This window comes from Medicago truncatula, chromosome 1 (assembly GCF_003473485.1).
Source record: "Medicago truncatula cultivar Jemalong A17 chromosome 1, MtrunA17r5.0-ANR, whole genome shotgun sequence".
Classification (NCBI taxonomy): domain Eukaryota; kingdom Viridiplantae; phylum Streptophyta; class Magnoliopsida; order Fabales; family Fabaceae; genus Medicago; species Medicago truncatula.
In genome coordinates, this window is record NC_053042.1 from 16,826,812 (window position 1) to 16,846,272 (window position 19,461).

The 19,461-nt window shown below is 33.7% G+C and overlaps 4 protein-coding genes across 5 annotated transcripts in view; 1 reads left to right on the top strand and 3 right to left on the bottom strand.

Moving 5' to 3' along the window:
* Positions 1 to 2,308: 2,308 nt before the first annotated feature.
* LOC112418505 (uncharacterized) lies at positions 2,309 to 2,671 on the bottom strand. Its single transcript, XM_024774900.1, has one exon. It carries the CDS (start codon positions 2,669 to 2,671, stop codon positions 2,309 to 2,311), a length of 363 nt encoding a protein of 120 aa, XP_024630668.1.
* Positions 2,672 to 4,753: 2,082 nt separating this feature from the next.
* On the bottom strand, positions 4,754 to 6,546 carry LOC11434967 (1-aminocyclopropane-1-carboxylate oxidase homolog 1). The gene is made up of 3 exons (XM_039830205.1): positions 6,047 to 6,546; positions 4,862 to 5,183; positions 4,754 to 4,807 (listed from the first exon to the last, which is right to left on the bottom strand). The coding sequence occupies exons 1-3, from the start codon at positions 6,544 to 6,546 to the stop codon at positions 4,754 to 4,756; spliced, it is 876 nt and encodes a 291-aa protein (XP_039686139.1).
* The window catches only part of LOC11428573 (uncharacterized), a 47,580-nt gene continuing 33,169 nt past the window's right edge, over positions 5,051 to 19,461 (bottom strand). For both annotated transcript variants that reach the window (XM_039834607.1, XM_024774962.2), the window contains exon 14: positions 5,051 to 5,183. The gene's annotated coding sequence lies outside the window, so the exon portion shown is untranslated. The remainder of the gene's footprint in view (positions 5,184 to 19,461) is intronic.
* On the top strand, positions 16,731 to 19,439 carry LOC11424282 (1-aminocyclopropane-1-carboxylate oxidase homolog 1). Its single transcript, XM_003590034.4, has 3 exons — positions 16,731 to 17,634; positions 17,994 to 18,315; positions 18,410 to 19,439. The coding sequence occupies exons 1-3, from the start codon at positions 17,141 to 17,143 to the stop codon at positions 18,659 to 18,661; spliced, it is 1,068 nt and encodes a 355-aa protein (XP_003590082.2). The 5' UTR covers positions 16,731 to 17,140; the 3' UTR covers positions 18,662 to 19,439.

Below are 19,461 nucleotides of genomic sequence, written 5' to 3' on the forward strand. Positions count from 1 at the left end.
CACCCTTGTAATATAGGTCATTTTCGGTTTTCCACCCTGTAAAATTTTTTGTTTGGTTTTCATCCTTGTAATTTGAAGATTTCTAGTTTTGGACCTTTATGAATTTTGACAGTACAAAATCGACGATATGGCAGGGGGCTAAACCAAAATTTGCTCAAATTAACAGGGGGTGAACCAAAATTTGCTCAAATGACAAGGGGGAAAATTTGCCATGAAGGTTCAAAACCAAAAAATCTTCAAATTACAAGGACGAAAACCAAACAAAAAATTTTACAGGGTGGAAAACCAGAAATGACCTATATTACAAGGGGGTAAAACACTATTAACCCTATTATATATATATGTCTTGGTCAGATCCTTGTTAATTTTTTTTCTGGAGGATCTGCAATTATTTTCTCTCAAAACACAACATTTTGATGCATATGCATCTCTGTTTCCATGTTAGTTTTAAGTTGTTAAATGCAGACTTAAGTTTATGTATTTAAATACATTAACTATGATGTATGAATATCATCATTGATGACCATTTTCATTTTAAACTTTTGTTGTAGACTTGTTTTCAGCATCATGTAATCAATGCATAATTTTTATGGTGTGATTGAAATTGTGATTTTTATAATTGTTTTATTTTAAAGATGTGATTTTTTTTTTCTTTTTTATTGTTATAGATTAAGAATAAGTTTCATTAAAGTTTTATGATTCAAGGTTTAATTTGCATATAAGTTTTACATTTGGAGAGGATGTTTGCATATAAGTTATAAATTTGAGGGGATATTTGCTACATAAATTTTAAATTTGAGGGTGGTATTTGCACATAAATGTTTAATTTCATGGGGTATTTGCATGTTCAGTGGGTGGCACAAATGTTAATTATGAAAAGAAAAAAAAAATCAGATTTTTTTCAAAAAATAAAATAAAATATAGTCAATTACCCCCCTATAACGTGGCATGACTTTTCTAACCATGTGTCAGTGCCACGTGGCAGTTAACGGCCACATCAGCATGTTGGATGGAGGAAATTAACGGAGGGGGGTAATTGACAGACGCTTGACAATTTCAGGGGAGTTTTTGACATTTTTCATAATTCAGGGGGGGGGGGTTTTGACGAAAGTTACAACTTCAGGGGGGTAATTGACTATTTACTCATATATAAATGATAGAAGCAACAGAGTAGCAAGTAAATGGCAATGATATGAGCAAGGTATTAAGAAACGGCCTGTTACTGCGAAACAGCCACGACAAACAGGTATAGTTGGTGGTCAGTACCATTTTTCTCCGTTTTAGTATAGTGAAAAAAAATCATGAATAAAGCCGCGACTAAACAATGTTATGCCATGAAGAAACTCCGTTGCAGTCTTTGAAAAAGGCAAAGAACAAATTTATTGCCTCGTTTGATTTTTTTTTATGCCCGTCTCTTCTTAAAACAGTAAACCGTAAATTTATTGTTAGAAGAAACCAATTCATTACGTTATATGATAGTATAAATAATTTTAATAAGATTCGTGCAATATTATATTTAATTCGCACTGTGAGGACCACAATCTGTAGTACAATATCCTTAATAACCAGAATTGCAAAACCCTTACCACAACCGCGACCTCAACCATTATTCGCAACCTCAATCTAAAAGTTAGAAAAACACAAGGAAAATTTTCTAAGTGTTTGTAAAACCAGTTTTGAAGCAAAACACAGTCCTTTTCATAGTCTGAAACAGAGTTATGCAGCCGATTAAAATCAAATAGAGAGAGATTCTATTTCCTCCCACAAACCGGGAGTTGTCCCGTCCCCTTACACTTCCAAAGTATTTTCACTACAATCTCACATATTACAATTTGCTCAAACACACAAGTAAGATAATTCATTTTCTTAATCAAACAGAAAAGAGACTTCTAGTGCTCAAATATTTTTTTGAAAAAAAATTGCAAATATTGTTTTGTGGAGGTGTTCCTATTTTAACTGAATTTAACATATTTTTATTTAATAATTTAAATAATAAATTAAAAGGGATAATTTTTTTTTGAAGGAAAGTGAATGGGATAAAATTGTAAATGTAATAGTTTAAATGAAAAATAAAATTGGAAGTGAAAAAACTACTCCAAAATCATGTATCTCTTTTATACAAAGATATTGAATATATTTATTTTTGGAGTTTTTTTTTTTTTAACAAATCAAAATAGGATATATTGCTCAAAATCAAAGCGATTCACCCCGCACAAGGTGTTTTAAACTGATGAAACACGTAATATCTGTTACAACACCACATCACCTAATAAAGATGCCACCGCCTAAAAATAAAGCACCAAACAAATTACATGACACCCATACAAAAAAGTGGATGTCTCCACCGATCGTGAAAATCAAAAGCAATAGGCTCAAAGTTCGAAGATAGCCGTAGGAAAGAATTTAACTTTACTTTTTCAACAATATGGAAATGATCAATAACCGTATCAGTGAAAACTCGGTTGTTTCGCACCTTCCATATTGCCCAAACACAAGCAAGCCAAATAACCTTAAGATACAAGTGAGTAGATCGTGGCAAACCCGCCAAATGAATAAACTGATAGTAATGATCCTTATTGGAACCTGGAGGAACAAAGGAAAACCCAAGCCTGTGACAAAGTAAAACCCAGACACTTCCAACAGATTCGCATCCTATGAAGAGATGACTCATCGTTTCTATTAGACCACATCCTCCAACACATAAATTTTCGTTTGGTTGAAGAGTTTGATGACGCACCAGGTTGACTCTTGTAGGAATTCTGTCTTGTAGGAGCCGCCAAACAAAAAGCGAAACTTTTGGCGGAACCAATTTGTGCCATACATCAATAAAAGCATTGTTACATATTAAAATTATCTTAATTATATTTTATAACATTGAGAAAATAAAAAATATGTATAAATTACAAACGATAAAAATAAGATTTTTTCTAATTACACCCCAAAAAAATTTAGTTGCATTGAAATTTTATTCAAATTTATTATCAACGCCAAAATTCCTATCATTTGTCAAAAAACCCTTTTTTATTAAAATTTACGTGAATCGAGTTTATAGTTGCACATGTAAACTGAGTTTATGGTAATGCACATAAATTAAGTTTGCAAACATATAAGAATTTCAATCATTTCACGTGGTGTTTGAACTCAATTTATGTAGCCTAAATATAACAAAACTCATTTCACATAGAACTTTAAAATTATCTATATTATGTATAACGAAAACAGCTCCTTTCAGCTCTTTTAGAATGACTTTTTCTTTTTTCAAAAATGCCCTCAATTTTAAATACAAATAACACATGTAACAAATATATAAGAATAAATTGAAATATTAAAAAAAAATGTAACAAGCACAATATGACTATATACATTTATGTTTTTTTCTTCCCATTTATCATTTAAAAGTGTAAGAAACTAGATGAGTATACTTATACTTACTTGTTCGTTATCACAATTATACCCTTAAACAACTTTTTCTATAATAAGGATTGTTGTTGGTGTCATTAAAAAAAAAGAATTTAAATAATAGATTTTTGTTATATTATTGTTGTCATTGAAATAGATAATCATGGTTAGTTTTGTTTGTTATAACTTGAAAAAAAATCATTAATATTTTTTAGTTTTAATGAAAATCAAAGTTTCATAAAAAAAACATTGTTCATAATTTTCAAACGTTAGCGCAATAAAAATAGCTGAAAGACGAACACGTGAGGCACGTCTTTTCGCTAGTAAACATAAACAACAAACATACGTGAATTCGTGAGAAAACACAAATGATAAAATGAAATCAAATAAAAATCAAGAAAACTCATAAAATTATCATTCAGTGATATAAGTTGTAGTCGAGGTCGTAGTTGCGTTAAGGATTTCTCATAATTTCATAATGAAATTATTTTCTTAATTTTGTAATGAATTTGTTTCTTCTAAGAACCAATTTAACCACTAATAAATTTATGCTTTAATGTATTTGGAAAAGATAAGAGAATGAAAAAACAAATGAGAATGAATTTGTTCTCTAATGTTTTCCGCACGTGGCCGTAAAGTTGTTTTATCGTGACATAACTATGTTTTGTCGCGGCCGTTTCAATGATTTTTGTTCACTATGTTAAATCAGAGAAAACAGTATTGGTTGTTACCTATACCATTTTGTCGCGACCGTTTTCACGATAACATATCATTGTTTAAACATTGAGTTCAGCAATAGAACATAATTAACTAAAGCTTGGAAATGTTTGAACTCAACCAAACCACCAAATTACCTTTTTCAACAAAAATTATTTTCCTTAAGCAAATAAAAGTTCAACGATTGGAGACATTGTACACCGAAAGCATAAGGTCACATGTTCATTTTCACTTGTATTGTGCTAGTCAAATCCTGATATGTAGCAGAGAAGAAGTACCACTCGAACATTTTTGTGTGTAGTGGACATGTAAATCTGAAATTGAAGTTTCTCTATATTTTGCAGGATTGTCTTCGGATAATAGTTCCTTGATGGGACCATAAATCCTTGTAGTTGGATGATGACGAGTGCTAAAAAAACATGCAATAGAGACTCTTGGACCTACGAGATTTGACAGTACTCTGTGTTGAGCACTCTTGAATTTGTCATTTGAGATAAACTGAGATTCAAGAATATTGCAAATTAGTCATATCATTAAAGGCCAAGAATATTATAAATTCTTGTTAAAATAGAAAATAGTTTCCTCTACAACGCTACAGAGCCGTTTGATTTGAATGTGGTGTTAGATCCATCCAGATCTAAGGCTCTGCAGCGTTGTAAAAGATTTGATTCTTGAAAATGAACAGAAAATGCTGCAATAAGAATAAATGGCCAATATTTGTAGAAAAAGAAAGACAAAAACATGCCTGCAAAAAATCACCGATGTTAACCACCAAAGCCTCTGGTATAGGAGGTACATCAACCCACATATCCTTATGAAGAACTTGGAGGCCACCTATATGATCTTGTAGAAGCACTGTGATGAAATCAATATCGGCGTGTTTTACTGTTCCTATAGTTAATTCTGGTTCAGGACATGATGGATAATAGTGGCCAAAAGCAGATAAGCCCTCAGCACAACCAATATCTATTAAATAGGTTGGGTTTAGACCAAGAGCTTCTGATAGTAACTCAAACACTAAAGTACCCACTTTCATTACATGGTTCAAGTATTCCAGCAGTATGTTCCTATAAATAAATGAAATGAAAAAAAAAAAAACATCACACATTTAGGTCATAATGAAGGTCATAATCAAGCTAGGAAGCACGGACTTTGACACGGACATCTGACACAACACTGACACGGACACGTCAACACCGTTAATGTAAAAAGCATAGGACACTGACACCGCTACCTATATATTAATTTATTTATAAAAGATATAAATTAAGAATCAAAATACATACATATGCATCTAACTTGAGCAATTTACTTCATTAAAACAAGTTCTATAACAAATTACAATAGTATTTGGCCTTTATTTATCTATCTATTATTGAAAAATTTAAATGCACTGTAATCAACTTTAATGTCTATAACTCCTCGTTGATCAACATTTCTCACACATCTTTAACCCCTTGAATCTACTATGTGTAGAAGCAAAGAAAAAAAATCCGTATATTTGTTTGAGTTGTCCAACACGCCTCATATAAGTGTTATATAAGGTGTCGAACACGGTCCAAAGAGTGTCAAAGTAAAGAAAAAAAAAACTTATTTATGACACTTGTTCGACACATGTCGTACGAGTTCATAGGAGTGTCGGACACCAACGCCTGTCAGACACCGCGACACGCCTAAATAGGAATCAAGTATATATATGAAAGATAAACCATCACAGTAGTAAAAAGTGTAGAATAACGTTAACAAGTACTCCCTCCGTTTCTAAATATAAGCAAAATTGACTTTTTAGATTCATTCATTTAATGATGTATGTGATTAATAATATGGACCACATTCATCATTAAATGAATGAATCTAAAAAATCAATTTTGCTTATATTTAAAAACGGAGGGAGTATACATTAGGGATTCATTACATTGTTGAAAAGTACCTGCATACAGCTGGAAGGTCTTCTGGTTTGGGGGGATTAGGAGCCCTGTTACAAAGGAAGGTATCTTTCCAAGTAATTGGATCAGATGTATATAGAAGATTATAATTACTATTATACACAAAGGGTTTTCTTTCACGAGTGTAATATTTCTTTTTGACCTCACTATCTTGCTCAAAAAAACTTACCACCCCATCTTTCATTTCATTCAACGTACTCACTGGGATGCCATGATTTACAATCTGGAAAAATCCAAATATCTCTGATGCATCTCTAACACTTTCGACGACCCTTTTGCGTGCACACGGATCTTCAAGAATGTTAGCAAGATCTATCACAGGAATAGTTGTTGTGTCCCCTGACTCTGATGCCTTCTTGGTGCTATCAGGTGGTTGATAGAAAATACGAGGGACCTTTGTAATCCCTGCATCAACAAGTCCTCTAACACCAAGTTTTGTTTCATCAAAAGCTTTTAGTTCTTTTACTCTTTCTAAATCTTCCATGCGTAGTGACCCTATAATTTCCTTTTCTTCTAGATTACCTTTTGAAGTTTTCTACACAGAATAGTTTTCTGCAATCTAAAAACAAAACATAGAATATTTTTCTGAAAGTGCGTTAGCAAGCAATGAAGAAAGAGATATAAAGGGAAGAAGAGTTACATTTTAATAATATATTCCCTACGTTTTTTATATTTAAAAATTTATGCAAGGTTCTCGAGGGCTCATTAAAGATAAAATAGAAAAACTCTATGCTTAAATATTGAGTACAGAAACATTAAAATAACATGATTTGAAAGCTCAGTTATACCGGGTATTTTAATAATATTTTTTATACAAGAGTCGAGGTAATCTTTATCTTTATCGTTATCTTTATCTTCGAATTCTCTAATGTGTTTGGGTATTGGCTGGCTCTGTTTTGTTGTTTATCATTGGATTGATTGGACTTTTATTAGTCTCTTTGACACATCTTGTGTTGAAGGGATTGTTGTGGTTTTGTTAATATAATTCATTTTCGCTTGTTCAAAAAAAATCTTTATCTTTATCCATATATAATACAAATGCCTTCCTTAAAATTGATAGTACATATGTGACATCTTTATATTCTCCATTTCATTTAATGTTTTTCTATGAATCAATTAAAATAGATTTTGAATCATTTATTTTTATATCAACACTAACGGAAAATTTTGTAGGGACTAAAAAGTGTGATTTATTTTTATAGGGACTAAAAACAAAACTGCAGATATTTATAGGGACCAAAAACTTAATTAACCCAAAATTTTATATTAAACAAAAATTTAAAACCATCTTGATATCTAAACAGTTTGATTTTGATCAAACGGTTTTAAGATGTTGATTGCAGCATACGGTTGTGGTAAACCTAATTTAATTTGTTATTTTTTATTGTTGTGAAAGTGACTCAAAATTGAAAAAATCGGTGGCTGAATTGTCGTGACAGCAAAAAAGGGAAAACGTATTTTCGAGCCAGATTTGTTCGAATTTTATAAGGGATACTTTTACTATAAATATAGGTTTTATATCAGAGCAAACCATTAGATAGAGGGGGCTGAAACAAGGGTTTAGAAAGGCAACAACAAAACTAGGGTTTGTATAGAGTTTGTCTCTTGACAACAAACACTAAGGTTTGAGGGTTGATTCACCTTGGAAAACACTATTAGGATTGAGTCTCTTGGTTACGGGAAGAGATTGGGACTTTGGGTAGAATTAGGTGGGAGACTTATTCTTGTAACCCATTGATATCTCTTTTGTAAGGTTACTCATCATTTTAGTGAAACGGAGGGCTGCTCTCTCCCCCAAACTAGGTCAATTTGGACCGAACTGAGTCAACAAATTCTTTTGTGTTCTCTCTTCTTTTCTCTCGATGTTTTCTACTTTTGGTTTGTGTTTATAACTTCTATACACTTTGTTTTGGTTGCCTGATTATCACTTGCTCCACACATTCAACTTGGGAAACACTATTAGGATTGAGTCTTTTGGTTACGGGAAGAGATTGGGAATTTGGGTAGAATTAGGCGGAAGACTTATTCTTGTAACCCATTGATATCTCTTTTGTAAGGTTACTCATCATTATAGCGAAACGGAGGGCTGCTCTCTCCCCCAGACTAGGTCAATTTGGACCGAATTGGGTCAACAAATTCTTTTGTGTTCTCTCTTCTTTTCTCTCGCTGTTTTCACTTTTGGTTTGTGTTTATAACTTCCATACACTTTGTTTTGGTTGCCTGATTATCACTTGCTCCACACATCAAGTTTGTTATTGGTGTGATTTTTCATCGAATTCACAACAATTGGCGCCCACCGTGGGGCAAGGGTCAAAGGATAATCAAGTATCATGGGTTCTAAGTGGGAGATTGAGAAGTTTACCGAAGATAACGATTTTGGATTATGGAAGGTAAAGATGGAAGTGGTGTTAATACAGCAAAAGTTTCAGAATGCTTTGAAGGGTGAAGGTGTGTTACTGGTCACCATGTCGTGAGAGGAGACGACCGAGATAGTGAACAAGGCCAGGAGTGCCATTGTCTTGTGCCTCGGGAACAATGTTTTGAGAGAAATAGCGAAGGAATCTACCGCGGCGTCGATGTGGTTAAAGTTCAAGTGTTTGTATATGACAAAGTCTTTGGCTCATCAGAAATTCCTAAAGTAACAACTTTACTCATTCAAGATGGTAGAGTCAAAGGCCATCATGGAGCAACTTGTGGAGTTCAACAAAACCCTTGATGATTTGGAGATTATTGAGGTGCATCTTGAGGATGCGGTGCTCTGGTGGTGTGGTGTTGTTTGGAGGATGAAAAAGGTGATGTGTCTCACCTTGGGAGTGATGCCTAGTGGAACGGTGGTCTTCTGGAGAGAAGTTAAACACTCAACATCAGCTTGGAGAGGCGGTGGTAAGAATACTCATGGTCAGTCTGGAGAGGCGGATGTAACAATACTCATGATCTACCTGTTGAGGTGGAGTTTCAAGGTTGAAGACATAGTGGTATGTACGCTTTTCTAGTTGAGAGGATGGAAGCTCAGCTTAAGGTGGAGTTGAACACACCAGTAATGGTACGGCTATGGAGGACCTTGGATGTTATGCTCTAGTGGTGAGCAAGGGATTTCTTCATGAAGACGGAAGGCATTCCGAAGGTTGGAGAATGTATAGCACGGCTTGCGGGATTACCCTAAAAAAAGGCCAAGGGTGATTGGATGCAAGGAGATCTTCAAGGAAGCGGGAGATGTCCTGTGTTGAAGAGGTTATGGTGAATGCTTGTGGAACTACCTAAAATTCCTAGCGTAGTTAGACTGCAAGGACCTTCGAGAAGGCGGAACACATTCTGATGGCTGAAGGGGTTAAGGTGTGTACTTGTGAATTACCCTAAAAGCCTAGGGTGATTGGGAACAAATAGATCTTCAAGGAAGAGGGAGATGTTCCGTATTAAAGAGGTTATGGTATAGTCTTGTAGAACTACCTGAAATTCCTAGTGTAATTTGGATACAAGGATCTTCGAGAAGGCGGAAGACATTCTGATGGCTGAAGAGGTTAAGGTGTGTACTTGTGGAGCTACCTAAAATTCCTAGCATAGTGGGAAGCAAGAATCTTCAAAGGGCGGAAGGAATTCCAATGGTTTAAGACGTAAGGAGTAAACTTGTGGAGCTACTTGGTGTAGTGGGAACCAAGGGAAAGAGCAGCAAGGTGTTGATGTTAAATTGGCATCATCACTAATTAGAGTCAAAGTGGAGATTGTTGTGAAAGTGACTCAAAATTGAATAAATTGGAGTTTCTGGAGGTGCCAATTCGATGGCTGAAAAGGAGGGCTGGATGGCCGATTTTTCAGTGTTTTTGCAGCCTGTGGTCACGTAAAAAATCGATGGCCAATTTATGCAATTTGGTGGCCGAATTGTCGTGACAGCAAAAAGGGAAAACGTGTTTTCGGGCCAGATTTGTTCCAATTTTATGAGGGATACTTTTACTATAAATATAGGTTTTGTATCAGAGCAAACCTTGAGATAGAGGGGTGATGAGTCAATAATTAGTTATTTTAATATAATATTAAAGTCCGTTTATTTATATTTGAGTTTATTTTATTTAAGTTTATTTCCTTTTTAGAACTCCTTTACTACAATTGCAAGTTATTATATTTCAGGAACAAATATTCTAAAGATTGGGTCTTGGAGCAAAAGAAAGGAGAATTGGAGCTGATTCGTGCCAAAAATATAAAAGATCTTATACAAAAATATATGGTGCAAGGATTGAGGACAAAAATATGAATATTTCATACAAAAATATCATGTGCAAAGAATTTGAAGATCTTGTACAAATATATACAAGAGGCGCGCCCTACTTTAGTCTTTTTGCTGCTTTTGCTTTCCAGACAAGCTACCTATTAGTTTATTTCTGACCTAAAAGCCATTGGTTTCTTGTGGAACATTCTAGTGATGTATTGCTTAGGTTTTAAGTCGATATAGACTATAAATAGAGTAGCTAGCTATCACAACATTTCATATTTTGTTCTTGGAATAAAAGTTCACCTTTATTTTATTGTTATTTACTTTCTTCTTCTTCTTCTTCTTCTCTTCTATGTCTACAATGAACGTTAGTGAGTAGACTCTTCTTGTCTTGGAATCGTTGGATAAGTCTAATGACATAATCCTAATCAAATCAAGCTTTAAACCCTAATTTTATGTAACCCTAATTTCTAATCTAAATTCACCGTTTTAACATGAATTAACCATTATCAAACTGTAGAAGCGAAAATGGAGGGTTTAATAATTGTTAATCCATCATCTCAAATATCAATTCATAAAACGAAAGTGGAGTTTTGATATTCGAACAAGTGAATTTAGACAAGGATTGCAAAGGCAGCGAAATAGTCTTTGCAATCCTTGAGACATATAAGTTTCGAACTTCAAGGATTCTAATAGTAATCAAGTCAGCGAAATAGGCTTGGTTGGTAGAGGAACCAAAATCTAATAGTGATCAAGTCAGCGAAATAGGCTTGATTGCTAGAGAAACATAAGAGAAACTTGTCTTTAGAAGTTAGGTCTAACATAAGGTTCTAGGTTTAATAGTTTGCTTTGTGAAGGGTTTGTGAAGGTTCTAGGTCTAACATAAGGTTCTAAGGTTCTAGGTCTAACATAAGGTTCTAGGGTTTAATAGAAACTTGCCTTTTTATTATTGTTATTTTCATTTAGTTAAAAATCAAAACTTTTTAACCTCAAATTCTCATCTAATCATTATTTAAAGTTAATTGAATTCATAACTCCTTGTCGGAACGATACACATCTTTTTACTACTTCGGTAGAACTATCTCATCAAGGGGGCAGAAACAAGGGTTTAGAAAGGCAACAACAAAACTAGGGTTTGTCTCTTGGCGACAAACACTAGGGTTTGAGGGTTGATTCACCTTGGGAAACATTATTAGGATTGAATCTCTTGGTTATGGGAAGAGATTGAAACTTTGGGTAGAATTATGCGGGACAATTATTCTTGTAACCCATTGATATCTCTTTTGTAATGTTACTCATCATTATAGTGAAACGGCGGACTGCTCTCTCCCCCAAGACTAGGTCAATTTGGACCGAACTTGGTCAACAAATTCTTTTGTGTTCTCTCTTCTTTTCTGTTTTTCTACTTTTGGTTTATGTTTATAACTTTCATACACTGTGTTTTGATTGCCTGATTATTACTTGCTCCACACATCAAATTTGTTATTGGTGTGATTTTTCATCGAATGGGTTGTAATCAGGTGGTTGATAGAAGATACGAGGGACCTTGGTAATCCCTACAAGTCCTTTAACACCAAGTTTTTTTTCATCAAAAGCTTTAAGTTCTTTTACTCTTTTCTAAATCTTCCATGCCTAGTGATCCTATAATTTCCTTTTCGGCTGGATTGCCCTTTCGAATTTTGTAGAATGAATAGTTTTTTGCAATCCAAAAACAGAACATTGGATATTTTTCTGAAAATACGTTACCAAGCAATGAAGAAAGAGATACAGAGGGAAGAAGAGTAGGCATGGCAATAAAACCTATATCCGTGGTTACCCATCCGAACCAAACTCAATTTGACGGATTTTCCCCATTTTGATTGGGTTTGAGTTTTCTCCGATTTCAAAACACGGGTATGGGACGGGTAACGGATATATAGGTACCCCCGAACCCATACCCAAACCCACCCCAAATGCAGAAAATTACTTTATGTTGATATGTCATGTTATTTTGTTTGATAATTGTATTATAAAAACTACCATTGATATTTAAAGGAGCAACTAAATCAATTGGTCTAACAAATATTAAAGTGAGCATATTACTAGATAATGCATTACAACATTTTTCTAGTGGTTGCAAAAAAACTTCTATAATTTATTAAAAAACAATATTCAATGCGGGGATAGGGATGGGGTGGGGATGCTCGAACTGGTCGGAGACGGGGATGAGGTTCAATTTCTCATCTCCGTTGGATATGGATAAGGTAACGGGTAAGTATAAGAGAATCGGATATAGGGACGGGGAAGATAAAACTCGTCCCTATCCCACCCCATTGTCATGCCTAAAGAAGAGTTTAATAATATATTCCGTATGTTTTTTATATTCAAAAGGATCTCGATGGCTCATTAAAAATAAAAAACACTCTATGCTTAAATAATGCGTACAGAATCATGATTTGAATACTTAGTTCTTATAACAACTTGGTCAATTTTGTCAGGTATTTTAATAATATTGTTGACACAAGAATCGAGCTACATAACAATTAAAAAGAAGGATATTATGGAAATTAAACCTCGGGATATTATGATTTACACTTTATGATTTAGTTAGTTAAGTTGGTGTATCAATTGTGGAAATTAAACCTCTTGATATCATTTTTTTTAATAAAAGAAACATTTATTAACTAACATAACTCAAGAACATTTGGTGGGGGAGATAGGGTTCTGGGATAGTACTTAATGGAGATGGAATTTACGTGGAGGCGAGCGCTTTTTTGTCTGGGAGTTGGAGCTTATACATGAGTTCCTCCAGGTGCTTCCTTAAATAGGGTCTAAATGTATTGTTGTCAAAATCGCGATTTAAATCTCAAAATTGAGGCTTGTGCAAAAAAAAATCTCAAAATTGAGGATTTAAGCAACTTTATTCGTGTTCAACGATTTAAATCTTAAATCTATTGCAAAATCCCAAAACAGGTAAAATTTTAGTAAACTCGCATCAAAATCATAAAATTCATGCAAAATCAAATGATTTTACAGGATTTTGAAGGATTATGTTCAATTTATAATTGCGGGTCAATTTTGATTCGGTTTGTCAATTCAGTCGGGTTGGACTCGTGACCCGGTTCTGTAAATACATAAAAGACCAAGTTTTATATTCTTTCACACCACACTGCCTCTCCATTGTACATCATGTTCAAAATGAACTATACCTAACTAGACTGTTTCTTCCTTTCTTTCCAAATCGTTTCCTTTAATCGATCAACCTTTCCTTTAATCCATCATTGTTTCATCTTCAACCCTTTATTATTACGACTACTAAAGAATATTTGACATCTAGGATTTGAATAATTTATGTATAAGTATTTTTGTGGACTTTAAACTTTGAGTCATTTATAACATATATTTATCATTAATTTTTGTTTTGGTAGAATCCATCGATTTTGATTGCGATTTTGTTATCTTATATCAATTCTACAAAAGTTGTCGAGTAAAATCCTTCGATTTTGATTGCAATTTTACGATTTTCGATTTTGCTATTCCCTTTTGACCTAGAGAAAAATCCTGATTTTGACAATCTTGATTGAATGTTTTGATGGTGGAAAGATGAGTGGGAGAATTCTATGATAAGTCTACTTTCGAGGCTCTTCCTAAAAGAGTGGTTGAGAAGGAGGCCTTTCCCTATAAGCTTATTGGCGGTGTTGTCTTTGCTGTGGAAATCGTGGGCTCCATCAATCAATGGTGATTGTGGTTTCTTGGCAGCTTCTTTAGAATAGGATACCTACCAGGGATTACTTCCTTAGGTGTAGAGTGGTCTCTCAAGAGAATTCTGGGTGTAGTTTTTGTGGTTGTTATAGGGATTTTGTGCCTCATCTATTTATGTTGTGTGACAGAGCCCTCCTAGTTTGGATTGGGATTTTCAAGTGGTTAGAGTGGTAGCGTGTCTCATAGAGATGTTCATCATTTTTTAATATAATTCTCTGGTGTGAGGAGTGGTAGAAAGGGGAGGTTAGGTTTCATTCTTATTTGGCATGCTGTTTTTTGGACTATATGAAGTACCCCCAATGATTTTATTTTTATTGGGGATCTATTTATGTTGAGACTTTGGTGGGTAAGGTCAAACTTTACCTATGAAAGTGGTTCCTAGGTAAGAACGTTGGTTGCCCTTGCTCCTTTTTCGAGCGAGAGACCAATCTCGTCATGTGCTAGTCTTGTTAGTGTTTTGTAGTAGTAGTGTTAGAGTCTTAGTGGGTTTTGTCTGGTTTCGTTGTTGGTTCTCGACCGATCCTTTTGTGGTTGTCCTTTGTTGTGGTCCTCTTGTTTGTAAGCTTTAAAGGCCAATAGTTTTATATTAAACTTTTGTTATTCATGACTTTTATTATTAAATAAAATGAGACATTCTTTATTATATTTTATATAAGATTAATAAAGTTCTTAGAATAGATATTTTAAGTAATGCGACATTAAATGAGACTTAATTGTGAGATTACATTCACATAAAAAAATATTATTTTGAAAAGTAACCATAGTCGAACTTTATTATAAATTGAGAAAATAATAATAAAGCGTAGAGACTAATATGTATGTAGACTGATAACCATGTCTCACAGGTCATAGATTTTCTTACAGGGACCAAAACCCAAACTCGATATTTTCATGTACAAAAATGCATATTTAAGCCTCGAGAAAGATAAGATACACCATGCTATTTGTTAACCTATTTCGACCCAAATTGACATATGCATGGGATAGGAGCAACTCTTAATCCATTATACTCCCTCCGTCCCAAATTGTATGTCACTTTAGAAGAAAAAAATTGTCACAAATTATATGTCGCTTTACAATACCAATAAAATATTAATATTACTTTTCTTATTATATCTTTAACTATTTATTACTCTCTATTCTTTCAATTCCTTCATCTATCTTTTCCATATCATTTATTAAGGATAATTTTATAAAACAGCTCATAATATCTCTTTCTCATACAATATTAATTACATTTCTTAATATGTGTGAAATGACCAAAACGTCATACAATTTGAAGGGAGTATATCATTGAATTTCTTACAAAGAGAAACAAGGATTTAAGAAATTAGCGTTCAACAATAATCCATAATTTCTACTTTTTTCCAATATGTTTCTTTGAACAAGAGACTCAGTGATTTCCATACTCAAGATTCTATCACAAAAGCACTCAATTTTGTGCTATACTTTGTTTGATATGTTAAGGTCCTGGACAAAATAATACAAATTTACTATAATACCCTTTCTAATTGTTATATTATTATTATTTTGAAACTTTTTTAACTATTATATCTATCATTATATTATTAACACACTTAAAAATTATTTAAGCAATATGAATTTATTAATTGTGTTTATATATATAAATTTGTTCATCATCCATTACCACTACGTGAAAAAACAATTATAAAAATTAAAGATAAGTAAAAAAATACTATATAAGAAAAATGAATTAAAGAATACATTTTCTACTTTCTTTTACATATGTATAGATCAGGAATAAAACAGATAATTAAGAAAATATTGTATCAAAGATGAACATGTCTATTGTGAGTACAAACAAAAAAACTATGGCTTTTATGGGATGACAAACACATGAATGAGTTGAAGGAAAACACAATACTGACATGAATGGAGACAAAAGATAAAGTAAGCAAACAATAACTGGAAGAAAAAAAAAATTAAATGGAATAAGAAAAAGCAACGGAAAAAATATAAAATAGCAAACACGAGAGATACAGCGAGAAACCGAAGGATGAAAACGTAAATTTAGAACAGTAGACCGTTGGACAAAAAGTTGTCCCCAACTAATGCATGAACAAAAAAGCGGATAGTTGTCCTGTCTTACTTCTTTTGTGCTGTCCTTTTTTGTTTTTATAAATCAAAGGCAGTACAGATATTTTTGTCCTGTCCAGTCCCTTATTTTTTAACAAATCAAATGAAGTGTCAGGTGTGTTTGGTTTGTAAAACAGCAAATACTGGACAGAACAGTATAAGATAGAACAGTACAGTACAGGACAAATTTTTATGGCATTGAGTAATTTTTTGTTTTATACGATTTTTGAAGGACAAAATGCTATTTTGATATTTTAGACAACTTGTACGTGGGACAAAAAGTTGTGTTGTGGTTTGGTGAGGGACAAAAATATGAGTTTTTGTCCTGTCCTTTGCCTCTAGTTTGTCCTGTAGCTGAAACAGTTTTACAAATCAAACATTGGACAACTAGAGTTGTTCTATTCTGTCCTTCATTTTTTAGCAAATCAAATGCATCCATAAACTTGTTGATGCTTGTAGTTTTCTTGTTGAGTTGGTCGATGTAGGCCATGTGCCTCAAGAGTATACTTATAAATTGGTTTGTGATGGACTTCGTTTGAAAGAAGAGGATGGGTTGATGAGTGGTGAAGTGCACCAGAGAATAAAATATTGCATGTTGGAAGGGTATAGGTAAATCATGAAAGTTATACAAGTTACGACTTGCATCGGTCGGTATCCTGAGTTTAAAGTACTTATTTGACCAAAAGGAGTTATGCATGAGGCAAACAAGATGGATGAATTTCATAAATGATTACAATTTTGCAGTACAATATCATTCCGAAAAGACAAAAATAGTTGCAAATGCTGAGTAGAAATATTACATATGACAACAATGCTTTGAATAGTTGCAAATACTCTATCTGTGAACAGAGCTTGGTCAATGTATTTTTGTCAAGTTGATATTATTTGTTTTATTGCTCGACCTTTGTGTCAAATTTTATATTAAAATGTGAGTCTTCCTCACTTAATTTGCTTTATTGCTCAACCTTTGTGTCCAAAAAACATTCAGTGTAGAAAAAGTCCATAAGGCTATTAGTGAAAAATAAGAGACAAGGCCATGACAAATTCAGAAAGAATAAAAACACTAAAAGCTTTTGATGAAACAAAATTGGGTGTTAAAGGACTTGTTGATGCAGGGATTACCAAGATCCCTCGTATGTTCTATCATCCACCTGATCACACCAACGAGTCCGGGGATGCAACAAATTATACTATTCCTTTTATAGATCTTGCTAACATTGATAAAGATCCATGTGTACGCAAAAGGGTTGTTGAAAGTGTTAGAGATGCATCGGAGACATTTGGGTTTTTTCAGATTGTAAATCATGGCATCCCAGTGAGTACTTTGAATGAAATGAAAGATGGGGTGGTAAGTTTTTTTGAGCAAGATAGTGAGGTAAAAAAGGAATTTTACACTCGCGAACAAAGACCCTTTATGTATAATAGTAACTTTAATCTATACACCTCAGCTCCAACCAGTTGGAAAGATACTTTCTTATGCAACATGGCTCCTAATCCACCTAAACCAGAAGACCTGCCAGCCGTAATCAGGTACTTTGCAGCTAATGAATCCGTAATTAATCGGCAGAGCATGTTGAATCTTTGGTTAAATTGCTATAATTTATAATTATCTGTAGATTTTATTGATGGATTCAGATTTATAGATATTTATCATCATCCTACACTTTTTTGTATCTGCAATATAATCATGTTTACCAGAACGAAGGTATATCATCCCAATAGAACTTCGCAGTTGTGTGTTCATATGCGATAGCAGTACTAGGATAGTTGACCGAATGAAACATCGTGTGCTGCAAATCTTTCACTACCAACCCCTAAACATTTTGTTCGCAATGGTTTATCTTTCGAAAATAATTGATTCTGACCTCCCTTATTTCATTCGTTTATAGAGACATCTTGGTGGAATACTTGAACCAAGTAATGAAACTAGGGACAATATTGCTCGAGTTACTATCAGAAGCTCTTGGTCTAAATCCAAGCTATTTAATAGATATTGGTTGTACGGAGAGCCTATCTGCTTTCGGCCATTACTATCTGGCCTGCCCTGAACCCGAGTTAACTTTGGGAACCATAAAACATGCAGATGTTGATTTCATCACGGTGCTTCTACAAGATCATACAGGTGGTCTCCAAGTTCTTCATAAAGATATGTGGATTGATGTACCTCCTCTACATGAGGCTCTTGTTGTTAATATCGGTGATTTATTGCAGGCATGTTTTTATCTTTTTTTTCCTACATGTGACTTTTTAATCTTATTATGGTTTTTCATCAATGTGGCTAATTTAGAATATTGTTGAATCTCAGCTTATGACTAATGACAAATTCAAGAGTGCTCAACACAGGGTAAAGGCAAATCTTGTAGGTCCAAGAGTCTCTATTGGGAGCTTTTTTAGCACTAGTCTTCATCCATCTACAAGGATTTATGGTCCCATAAAGGAACTATTATCTGAAGAGAACTCTGCAAAATATAGAGAAACTTTAATATCAGATTGTATAGTCTACTTCAAATCAAAAGGCATGAATGGTATTTCTCCTCTACAGCATTTCAAGATTTAAATAGCACTATGTCAGTTGAGAATGGTTAAGGTAGCATTTCAAGTTGGCAAGAAATACCATTCCCAACTTGGATAGCAAAATGTGAAATGGTTAAGGTAGCAAAGATTTGGTGAAAAAAATATCTGCCAATTGGTCCTTGGAAGATACTGGAAGTTGCTCGCGATCCCAGTTTGCAACTTTTCTCAAACAAAAATGTCAATTGTTTTCTTAGTGTTTGGTTCTTTCATGATAGACCTGGTTTTCTGCAATGTATAAAGTTATTTGATTGACACAATAAATGAGAAGTAGTCGTGTGCATTGAACTTGTAGGTTTCGTAAAAAAGTATAGCAACCATTGTAAAGAATCCAGAACTGGTTTCCGTGTTGATGATCTTTTAGGATTAGCTCCAATCGGTAGTCCCAGAAAACAAAAGGGGACTTCGTTCACATTACACAAAAGAAAATTTGGTGATGCTTCAACAAAAGACTCTTCCAAGTTCAAAGCCATAAAGTTCACTCTTGAAAAATATCCACTGTAAGGTCAAAAACTAATTCAAAACTCCTCACAATTATATAGATCTGAATGAAAGATCAGAAGCACTTACGAGTGGCTAGTTCAAAGAAGTTCAAAATCAGAGTTCAAGACCAATCTCATCTAAAAAGTCAAAGATCAAGTTTGAAGTTAGTTTGTTAATTTCTTTTTGAGGGAATGTGTTATTACATTAATTGTTATGTTGGTATTTATCTCTTGTAACATTCCAGACAACTTTAAATATTGCCGATTGACCACACAAACCAACACATGTTTTTTTAGCGTGTTT